The sequence below is a fragment of the Heteronotia binoei genome, chromosome 14 (genome assembly GCF_032191835.1).
Source record: "Heteronotia binoei isolate CCM8104 ecotype False Entrance Well chromosome 14, APGP_CSIRO_Hbin_v1, whole genome shotgun sequence".
Classification (NCBI taxonomy): Eukaryota; Metazoa; Chordata; class Lepidosauria; order Squamata; family Gekkonidae; genus Heteronotia; species Heteronotia binoei.
In genome coordinates, this window is record NC_083236.1 from 50385932 (window position 1) to 50397508 (window position 11577).

At 44.0% G+C, this 11577-nt stretch overlaps 1 protein-coding gene across 4 annotated transcripts in view; it reads left to right on the plus strand.

Moving 5' to 3' along the window:
* LOC132582767 (uncharacterized protein F13E9.13, mitochondrial-like) overlaps positions 1-10990 on the plus strand; it is a 36019-nt gene extending 25029 nt beyond the window's left edge. For 2 of the 4 annotated variants that reach the window (XM_060254483.1, XM_060254486.1), the window contains 4 exons: positions 6378-6528; positions 7202-7329; positions 10026-10307; positions 10373-10429. In XM_060254483.1, coding sequence (XP_060110466.1) covers positions 6378-6528; positions 7202-7329; positions 10026-10225 — 479 coding nt within the window. In that variant the 3' untranslated portion in view covers positions 10226-10307; positions 10373-10429. Of the gene's footprint in view, positions 1-6377; positions 6529-7201; positions 7330-10025 lie in introns of all 4 variants that reach the window. The other 2 variants (XM_060254485.1, XM_060254484.1) reach the window with 1 other exon arrangement.
* The last annotated feature ends 587 nt before the right edge of the window (positions 10991-11577 follow it).

Genomic DNA, 11577 nt, shown 5'->3' on the forward strand with positions numbered 1-11577 from the left:
AGGTCTTATGTTGGAAAATACCTGGAGACTTTGGGGGTGGATCTGGGAGAGGGCAGGGTTTGGGGAGGGGCCTCATCATGGCACAATGCCACAGAGTCCACCCTTCTCCAGGGGAGCTGATCTCTGCCAGCTGGAGATCAGCTGTAAAAGTGGGAGGTCTCCAGGCCCCCCCTGGAGGCTGGCATCCCTAGCACTAGACTTATATGCCAAAAGTCAAACTGCAATCCATTGTTATGGGTCACACACAGACACACCTGAAAATTATATTTTCTTGTCCAAACAGGTTTCTCGATGTAAGTCTTCTCAACCTGTGACTACAAATAAGCCTTGTTTATCCTCTCAGGTTCTCTTTTGCTAGAGAGAGGTGATGCATAAAAAAAATGCATTAGGGTTGCCAGCTCCGAGTTGGGAAATCCCTGGAGATTTTGGGAGTGGAGCCTGGAGAGGGCAGGGTTTGGGGAGGGGAGAAACCTCAGCAGGGTATGTTGCCTAAAGATCAGTTGTAATAGTGGGGGATCTCCAGGTACCACCTGGAGGTCAACAGTCATATACGTAGAGAGATCTGACTGGATGTTTCAAATAGATCTGTGGAAAAAAGAGTGTCCCATTTATTATAAAAGGAGGGTGATGCCCCTCATTTGATGGGAGAAAGCCCCCAACTCTTACTTTTCTTCACTTCATTCGGAGCCTACAGTGCTATTAAATAGGGACCTCAACACAGACTAACAAATAAAAATTTCATGACCCGCTTTTAAAGAGAGCGCAAGCTTGTAGCCTTAAAGCTTTCAAAACCCTGGACCAGCTCTCTCCTCCAGCCTGAGATATGGGACGAGGGCAGTTAGAGATGGTAGCTGGAGATCTCCCTGAATTACAACTGGTCTCCAGGTAGAAGAGATCAGTTCACCTTGAGAGAAATGGCTGCTTTGGGAGGTGGACTCGATGGCCTTATAACCCACTGAGGTCTCACCCCCCCCCCCCCAAATCCATCAGGAATTGTCCAATCCAGAGCTGCCAACCCTATAAGGGAACAATCCTTTTGTGCAACACATGGCCATTATCCTCCTTTTCCCCTTGCATTCTCCTCCACTTCCTCTTCCCATTTTTCCTCCTCTTAAAAAAAGAAATGGTGGGACTGCTATAATCTAGCTAGGAGTGTGAGGGAGAGGGGGGAGTGAGATGGGGAGAGAGAGATACAGAGGGGGCCGATATTATTTAAGTACGAATTCAGCTGTGAACAGCTGTGTTCATATTTTATTCCTAACTCTGAAAGAATACCCACAAAATACAGATTTTTTTTTAATGTTCCTCTTAACAGAAACTTGTATAAACTTGACTCAAGAGAAAATTACTCTTACTTCTCAAGAATGCCAGCTCGAAATTGGGTCTTAAAATCTTGACTGGGGCTTTTTCCCCCCCTCCTTAAAAAGGAGAATTTTGTATTAACAAATCTTTATTGAACTATGATTTGTTTTCAGGGTTCTAAAATGCAAAACTGCCACTTTAAAGGCTATCCTGCTGTCTGGTTAACTGGCAAGCAAAGCCCGTTTTCATTGCTGTAGTAAAGCCACAATGTAAAACTATTACTGTTGTAAAAACCTACTGTGGGGGGAAAAAATCCAGTTTTCTTGTAGGTATCTAAGTGCCACTTAAACTGCTTTAGGTGTTTACGGAGTGTCAGCCTTAATTGACACTGGCTGTTTCTAAGAGCCTGAATCATGCTTGCACCGTTGTTGCAGGCTAATGTGCTTCTTGTTGTAAGATGGGCCTTCAGTTCAAATCCAGTATAACTATGAATCATAGAATTGGAAGTGGCCATACACACCACCTTGTCCAACCCCCTGCTTAATGCAGGATCAGCCTAGAGCAGGGGTGCCAAACATGTGGCCCAAGGGTCAGATCAGGCCCCCAGAGGGGTCCTATCAGGCCCGTGAGCAACTGGCTGTCATCTGCTTCCTTCATCTCTCTTGCTTTCGTCTGCATCACAGCTTGCTTTGCCAGGCTTGCTCAATCGCACAGGAGCTATGGAGCAAAGCCTCTGTTTTCTCCACTGGCTGAGGCTCCTCCCTTGGGGAGGGAGACCTTGCTGTGTCAGGCGCTCTCAAGCGCACAGCAGAGCTACTGAGCCAAGCCTCTCTTCCTTCTATTGGCCGAGGCTCCTAAGAGCAAGAGTTGTCGGTTATCAGAGACTGTTAAATAAACAAATTATTGCAAGATTGCTAATGTTTCAAGCATGTTTTATTTTAAGTATTTTTTAAAAATGTTGAATTGTGTTTGCCTGTGTCCTTTATAAAATTTATATCTCTACAACCTGGCATTACAATTTATGACACGCATGGTCTAGGCCCACAAAGTCCCATTTATGTCAGATCCACATTTATTTAGCCACAGTGTGTATGTGTGTGTGTGTGTGTGTGTATATATGTGTATATATATATATTTGGCCACTGTGTGACACAGAATGTTGGACTGGATGGGCCATTGGCCTGATCTAACATGGCTTCTCTTATGTTCTTATGTTCTTATCCGGCCCTCGTAGCAAATGAGTTTGGCACCCCTGACCTAGAGCATCTCTGACAAGTGTTTGTCTGGCTGCTGCTTAAAGACTGCCCATGAGAGGGAACTCACCACCTCCCTAGGTAGCTGATTCCACTGTTGAACAACTCTTACTGTAAAAACGTTTTTCCTAATATCCAGGCGGTACCGTTTCTGCCCTTAACCATTATTGCGAGTTCTGTCCTCTGCTGCCAACAGGAGTGGCTCCCTGCTCTCCTCTAAGTGACAGCCTTTCAGATACTTAAAGAGAGCAATCCTGTCCCTCCTCAACCTCCTCTTGTCCAGACTGAACATTCCCAAGTCCCTCAGCCTTTGCTCATAGGACTCAGTTTCCAGGCCCCTGATCATCCTTGTTTCTCTTCTCTACACCCGCTCCATTCTGTCCACATCATTTTTACACTGGAGCCTCCAGAACAGCACACAATCCTCCAGGTGCAGCCTAACCAATGCAGTGTACAGTGGGACTATGGCATCTTACGATTTGGACATTATGCCTCTGTTGATACACTGCAAGATCGCAATAACCTGTTTTGTTGCTGCATCACACTGGCTGCTCATATTTAACTTACAGTCCTCCTCCCAAGATCTTGTTCACACACAATGCTGTACAGAAGTATGTCCCTCATCCAGTGTGCATGTTGCTTATTTTTATTACCCAGCACTTATCAGCACTTAGCCTTGTTAAATTGCATCCTGTCCACATCCTCCCACTTTCCCACTGTGTTCAGATCTCATTGAATTCTATCTCTGTCTTCTGGTGTGTTCACTGCTCCTCCCAATTTGGTGTCATGTGCAGAATTAACAAGTAGCCCCTCCAGATCCTCATCCAGATACTTATAAAAATTTTGAAAAGCACCAAGCCTTGTGGCACCTCGCTGGACGTCTCCCTCTATTCAGGTGAAATGCCATTGAAAACTATTCTTTGTGTGTGGTTCTCCAACCAGTTCCCTATCCACCTAACTGTCCTGGAGTCCAATCTGCAGCCCTCTAGTTTACCCAATTTTAAATGTATATCTATTCAGGGCTTTTTAAAGCAGGAATGCATAGCAACGTAGTTCTGGCTAGCATGGCACCAGGGGGTGTGGCCTCATATGCAAATGAGTTCCTGGTGGACTTTTTTCTACAAAACAAGCCCTGTATCTGTCTATAAGTTGGCAAGTGCTTTGAGAGATCACGGTTGCACACTCTGAATTTCAGGGACAGCTTTAGCTTTATAGCATAACATGGGGTTAATATGAGTTACCATGGGTTTTTTGCTTTTTGAACAGCAAAGAAAATAATTTATGTAATTCATCTTGGCTCGAACCAGTTGCCATCTTGCTTGTCCCTTGTTTCTGTGGGTAAGAACAGCAGCGTTCTCCCTTGTCTGAAGCAGTTTGCCAAGGTTTGTTCACAACTGCTTTCATTATTAACAGGTGTACTGCGCGTTCTTTAGTGGTGCATAATTTCCTGTGCATAGATCCTGATTTAATTAACTACATCTGTTTGAGGCTGCACTGAACGATGCATATTACTGACTTTCCGGAACATTTATAGAGGTGATAAAGATACAAATGCAGGTGCTTTTTTACACTGCAGCTATCACTTCATTATCTTCTTGGTAGCATTCAGGAGCAGTCTATCCATGTCCACAGAAGTTTGGGTTATATTTCCCTCCCCCAGCTTCTTTTGCTTCTGATTTCATGATATAACGATTAGTGTGGAAGTTTAGCATTGCTGTGATGCAATTTGTATCATCTCAGCCAAGGCTTTTTTGGTAGAAAAAGCCCAGCATGAACTCATTTGCATATTAGGCCACACCCCTGACACCAAGCCAGCCGGAACTGCGTTCCTGCTTTAAAAAAAAAAAAGGCCTGCCCTTATTGCAATGCTTCAAAGGTAGGGTTGCCAGATTCCCCCAGCCACCAGTGTGTGTGTGTGTAAGGTTGCCAGAGCCAGGATGGGAAACTGCTGGAGGTTTTGGGATGGAGCCTGGGGAGGACAGGGATTTCAGTGGAGTACAGTACCATAAAGTCCACCCTCTGAAGCATCCATTTTCTGCAGGATAACTGACCTCTGTGGTCTGGAGATGAGCCGAAATTCCAGGAGATCCCCAAGTCTCACCTAGAACCTGGCATCCCTGTTCATAAGTAACTGGTTGTTTCATTTATTTGTAGTGTGCTGCTGCTAAAGTTGAGTCGTGGATTTGCTCCCCAAAAAGTTCTGCTTCAGGCCATAACTCCACAATAGAGGACATGCTTTGTCTATCGAAGATCTGTGGTTGAATCCCTAACCTCTCCAGTTGAAGTTCTAGGAACACTCTGCAGAGATTTTTGCTAATCATGCAGTGCTAGATTAGATGGAGCAGTGGTCCTTATCTTTGCGGTGCAGCATCTTTTTTTTTTTTTAATTTCAAAAGTTTATTGAAAGTTTATTGAAAATTGCAAAGATAAACAGAACAACAACAGTTATGGATGAGCATTATGAGTACAGCTAAAATTACTCAGATACAGACTAGAAAATGAACTAAAAATGAACTAAAAATCAATACAAAGAATGAATGCTGCAATAAAAATGTAGAACATAATTAACCAAGTAAATTGAGAATTCCACAATAAAATTAACAGATATAATACTAAATAGAATACTAGCAATAAGTTATTCTAGGGGTGCCAACAGTAGCTCTCCAGATTTTTTTGCCTACAGCTCCCATCAGCCCCAGCCATTGGCCATGCTGGATGGGGCTGATGGGAGTTGTAGGCAAAAAACATCTCGAGAGTTAACGTTGGCCACCCCTGATTATTCCATTAAAATTTTCACTCCTGTGTCATAGCAAAAGAAGTCTTGTGCAACAGAAAAGATAGAAAAGAGTTAAATGTATTAAAAACAGAGCATTGACATGTGAGATTGACTATAGGGAGGAATCTCCTGTGAGAAGATGTACTTTTCTGTAAAATAGGAAGGTGATGAAGGTGATTCTAAGCGCTGTAGATGGCAGCATGTATTATATTGACAAATAATAATATAAAGTAAAAATTGGCAAGTGTAACTGTAAAAAGGTGAAGGTAGTCCCCTGTGCAAGCACCAGTCGTTTTTGACTCTGGGGTGATGTCGCATCACGATGTTTTCACGGCAGACTTTTTATGGGGTGGTTTGCCATTGCCTTCCCCAGTCATCTACACTTTCCCCCAAGCAAGCTGGGTACTCATTTTACCAACCTCGGAAGGATGGGAGGTTGAGTCAACCTGGAGCCAGCTACCTGAACCCAGCTTCCGCTGGGATCAAACTCAGGTCGTGAGCAGAGAGTTCAAACTGCAGCTTTACCACTCTGCACCACGGGGCTCTTAAGTGTAACTGTAGCCAGTCGCAAAACATACACAAACAAAAAACCCTCTGCATATGGGCCAGCAGAAATTCTTAAAGAGAAAAAACAGACATTGTTTCCTATGTGTAAGATCCTGTTTGATGCACAGTTCCTTTTCTCTTTTGTTGCTCATCATATCCTAATGATGTGGTATTCCCTCATCTGGGGCAATTTGTCCCTTGGAAAATAAGAGGACTGTCATCACTGTTTCTGATGCTGCAGTTATCTTTTAAATATATATATATCTGCACGGTAAATTAGGAGGGAAGATAGTGAATAGGTCAGTCAGTAAATACCATGGCTGAGTAGTCATTTAAATTCTGAATCTTTTAAGTACACACCTAACATAGCAATGCACTGCTAACCATTTGCAAAATATCCCTTTCCGTTTTGAGGGATCATCTTGTAGCGAACCATGATTAACTGATTCTCACTGGCCTTCCACTGAACGCTATCACTGTAGGCTTATTTTCATTTGCAGGTCTTGACTTTATTCGAGCCGAAGGCTTTGTTTTCTCTCATGTGGCAGATGAAGGGATTCTAAATGCCTGCGCTGGAGACTTATTAAGATACCGGAAGCAAATAGGAGCAGATCGTGTTCAAGTTTTTGCTGACATTAAGAAGAAACACAGGTAAACAGAAGCGGTTCTAAAAATGTGCTGTTGGGTATGTAGTTTGTGAGCAATGAGAACTATGGTAAAAACTGGCTTCAGAAATAATAATCCAGCTTTTCCTAGCCAAATTTCCCCCCCACCCTCCAGTGATCATTAAATGCACACCAGCTCACAGGTGATAAAAAGCCCACTCTCTCACTAAAGGCTACATCCACACATCACTAGATAATTCAACCATCTGCAACTGGATCGGCTCGTCCACATGGGAAAATCTAGTTGCAAATTATTGTATTAACAGAGTGATAGCCCAGTATCCAAAGATTATGGTGGATGCAGCTTGAGTGAGTCTTCCAACAAGTTACACACTTGCAGGCAACAAATAACCAGGCCTTTTAAAGTAACAGAAACGTTGAAGAACGTACAACGTGGAGGACAGTGCAGTGCTTTCTAGGATAACCTCTGGGAATGTCCAAGGAGCAATTTTCTTACTGTCTGTGCTTCAAACTTTTTTTGCTAGGCACAGAGAATGCCTGTTATGAGTAGATTCATGAAGGTCACTGTAGCTTAATGGACGGGTATTCCAAAGCACACTGATAGATTCGCCAGGCTGCTCAGCAAAGCCTGTGCATCAAAACAGAAAACTACAGGCACGAATGCCCAAAATCACAAACGGTGTTCCTGCTGTTTACAGTGCTCATGCTCTGACAGCTGATGTCAGCGTAGCAGAGACTGCTAAGGCTGCTGAATTCTTTCTGGCGGATGGAGTCGTGTTGACAGGAACTGCGACCGGATTGGAGGCGGATCCCAAAGAACTGGAAGGTGAGAATTTGGGGGCTTAAAGATACACCATTGCTAGAGAGGAGGCGTCCTTGTTAGGTTGTGAGTTCTGATATCAACTCTGTTACCTGTATATTACCCATGATTCAAGGTTCTGGTTGGATGTTCACTCACATCCTTTGTTTCTTGGCGGTTTCTTTTGGTGTAGCCAGTTTGCTGTAGTGGTTAAGTGTGCGGACTCTTATCTGGAAGAACCGGGTTTGATTCCCCACTTCTCCACTTACAGCTGCTGGGATGGCCTTGGGTTAGCCATAGCTATTGCAGGAGTTGTTCTTGAAAAGGCAGCTGCTGTGAGAGTCCTCTCAGCCCCATCCACCTCACAGGGTGTCTGTTGTGAGGGGGGGGGGGAAGATATAGGAGATTGTAAGCCGCTCTGAGTCTCTGATTCAGAGAGAAGCGCGGGGTATAAATCTGAAGTTGTCTTCTTTTTATGGTGTGACATTAAAGAGGTTTCAAAAATCTGTATTTCACATGAAACTGATTGTGCCCTATCCCTTTGATGTTACATAGCATGTGGACGTTATTGGTACTGTCTTGCACCACTGCCGCCTATTGGTGGTGGGAAGTTCCGTCAAATTGTTACACACTCATAATGGCCCTATAGGGTTTTCGGGACAAGAGACAAGCATAGACAGTTTGCAATTGCCTGACTCTGCATAGCAACCCTAGCAGGGCTGGCTTGCCCACTAGGCAAACTGGGTGGTTGCCTAGGGTGCTGGGAGGGTGGGTGCGCCAAATTGGGCTCCCCCCTACTGGTGCCCCAGGCAAGCGCCTAGTTTGCCTGCGGTCACCGCGGAAGCCTCCTTTCCCTTCCCTTCCCATCCCCCTAGCATGCCGCCTGCCACCCGTGCCTCCTCCTCTGGGCTGCCACTACTGCCACCCGCCCCTCCTTTCCCTTCCCTTTCATCCCCCCCCCCCCAGCGCACCGCCTGTAACCCGTGCTTCCGCCACTACCGGTGCCGCCCGCGCCTCCTTTTCCTTCCTTTCCCTTTTGCACACCCCACCCCAGCGCACCACTCGCCACTCATGCCTCCTTCACTGGAGGGGGGCAGGCGCAGTAGCACGGGGGGAGGCAATGGGAAGAGAAAGGAAAAGAGGGGCGGGCGGCGCCAGAGCAGGCGGTGGCTGGCCGGCGGAGGACACATGGGCGGCATGCTAGGGAGGGTGCAACAGACGCTGAACCCTGGTTTCCCATCCAAGTACTAACCAGGGCTGACCCTGCTTAGCTTCCAAGCTCTGACAAGATCAGCTTAGTTTGGGCTGTCCAGGTTAGGGCTGCCGGCTATTACTGCCTGGTATAAGTAGCTGTCATGGTAAGGCAGAGAATTGCATAAGTGGACGTGCCTGATATTTCTCATCTTGACATCTTGTTTTCAGTTTTTTAAAATAAAAAATGAAAGGCTTCATTTTTGTATAGCTGTAGCTCATGAATGATGACATTCTTCCTAACCTTTTAAAAAGGTTATTACTAATGAAGGTAAATTAAAAACATAACTCTTAATAAGGGAGGGAGCCGGATATTTAGCTTGTGAACTGTTACATTCCAGCAGGGAAAACATTTGCACAGGCAGAGTGCAACCAGTAACTACTGGACACAAGTGAGAATCCCCGTTTGCTAGTCCTATTACAAAAGCTTTAGGTTATTTTGAGTACATATGTTTTTTAGGATGGAGTTGTTGCACAGGAGACCTTTCCTTTTCCTTGTTGGATTAATAGGAGTGGAAGATGCCACTCTTGATGTGCGTTCATTGGAATTATCTTTGAGAATCTTATTTGATCTATTACAATTCCTTAACAATGGTTGGGTACTTTGAAGCAGGGGTGCTCACTTACCCGCCAGCTCAGCTTACATCTTGCCCAAAGGTAACACAATCTTCAGAGCAAAACGTTTTTGCTACTCATCTTAGTCCGAGTAGCTCAAATGTGTTCAGTTTCCAGGGGAAATCATGCACAGAAGGCTGTGACCGAAGAACATGTCATTACTTGTGCAAGCACAACACTGCTCAGCGTGGCATTTGAGCTGAAGTTGTGTTTGCACAGAATTTCTCAGTATTTTACACTGAAACATCAGGCATTGCATTGCATCTAGAACTTTGCTGTCTTCCATGGTGGAAACACTTTATATAAGTAGAGCTTGCTGGATCTAACCCGTGATCCATGTAGTCCAGGACACTGTTTTAGACAGTGGCCAGCAGACATAGCCAAGGCCTTCCCGTGATGTCTCCTAGTAGTGGAATTCAGAGGTTTGCTGCCTCTGAATATGAAAGTTTCCTTTTATTCACTATGTATAGTAGCCATCAATGGATCTTTCCTCCCTGAAGGGGACAATTCTCCTGCCTCCAAAGACTGGAAAAAACCAATAGCTTCTCCAGCATGTGTTTCAGGGCCACCAATAATGGAGATTCTTCCATTATCCTCATCAGCAATGTATTCAAATACGTCTCTGTTTGGAGTGAGATAACCTTTATTTTCTGTAAGTTATCACTTTAAGATTTGGTGTGCTCACACAATAGTGGCTTATAAAACCAGCTTTCTGTATCTCTGGAATGTTTGAAACATATTCTTAAAGTAATTACATAACCTCAATGCACTGTATTTTGTCACTTCTACCAAAATCGTGATCCTGACTTACCTGCTTCTCAAGGTTAATGATAAGATTCCTATTTAATTTCCTCTAGAAGTCGGGCGTGCTGTGAAGATTCCAGTGCTGATTGGATCTGGAGTGACTCTGGAGAATGTGAAAGACTACTTGGGTGCAAATGCCTTGATCATTGGTTCACATTTCAAGAAAGAAGGGCACTGGGCAAACAGCGTTGATTCAGATCGTGTGAGGTGGTTTATGGATCATATTGGTAAACTCAGAGAGAAAATTTTTTAGCATCATCTGCCACTATGGTTCTGATTGGGTTGTAATGTACAGTATAGTCTAATTTTCCAAAATTGTCCACTCCTGGGGACAGGTGGGAATTCTTTCCTTCACTCAGAAATAGGTTTTTAAAAATGTTTAGAAAAATGGTTCAGAAAGAGCCTTCAGAGCACCTCACAAAAAGAATAAAACAAGCATCAAAAAGCATATTTAAAACATGCGTGAAAACCTGTATTCAGAGCAATCAAAACCTAAGTTCGCAAGTTACAGTGAACACATTTACAATCCATGTACATGTACATTGATTTTTCTTCATATAGACACTGAGCAATTCTCATGTTAAATTCAACACATGTACAGCTGTAATTTAAGCCCTATATTTACCCAGGTACCAGTCCCCAGTTTCATTTGTAAGCTGAATCTGTATTGCATATTTCTTACAGACATATGTATCTGCAGAATGCATGTTCATTAATGCCCATTAATGTAGAAGTTGCAAATCAGCATATTTACATGGGCACCTGCACTGAGGGGGAAAAAAGACATGGGTTGCCTGGATGTTTTCAAGCCCAGTTCAGGGGCAGATTTCAGTACAGAAACCCCTAAACCAGAAGTGTCAAACTCATGTGTTATGAGGGCTGGATTTTACATAAATGAGACCTTCTTGGGCCAGGCCATGTGTGTCATAAAATGCAATGGCAGGTAGCAGAGATAGGATACAAACACAATTAAAGATTTTTTTAAAAAAAATTAAATAAAATATGCTTAAAACATTAACACTTAGCAATATTTTGTTTATTTAACCGTCTCTGATAACTGACCCCCTTTGCTCTAAATAATTGCATCAAAATCTGGAAACAGTGTCTGTGCTGTAGCAATCTTGAGTATGCTGTTCAGGTGTGTATCTGTAAGTTACAAACCTACTTTTGATTTACTGACATTCATTACAGAAATCTCATGGTCAGTGCTTTGAGCCTAAGGTGCAGAGAAAAACATGAAATGGCTGGGTATTGCATGTAAGTTGCTTCATGTACTGGTCAGCCAATGGAGACAAGAGAGGCTTTGCTCTGTAGCTTGACTGAACAAACCTGGCAAAGCAAGCTGTGATGCAGAAGGAAGCAAGAGAGGGGGAAGGAAGCAGGCAACAGTGAGTTGCTTGTGGGAGTAATAGCCCCCCAGGGGCCTGATCTGACCCTGGGCCACATGTTTGACACTTCTTCCTTAAACAGCCTGGAGCATCACCTGCCCAAAGTTTAAGAACTGCCATTGAAGTTCTGCATCAAGTGGAATCCAGGTTGGCTTCCAGACCAAGCAGAATTTTCTTGATTGTCATCCTGGATCTTTCAAATTCTCTCCTATGAAGT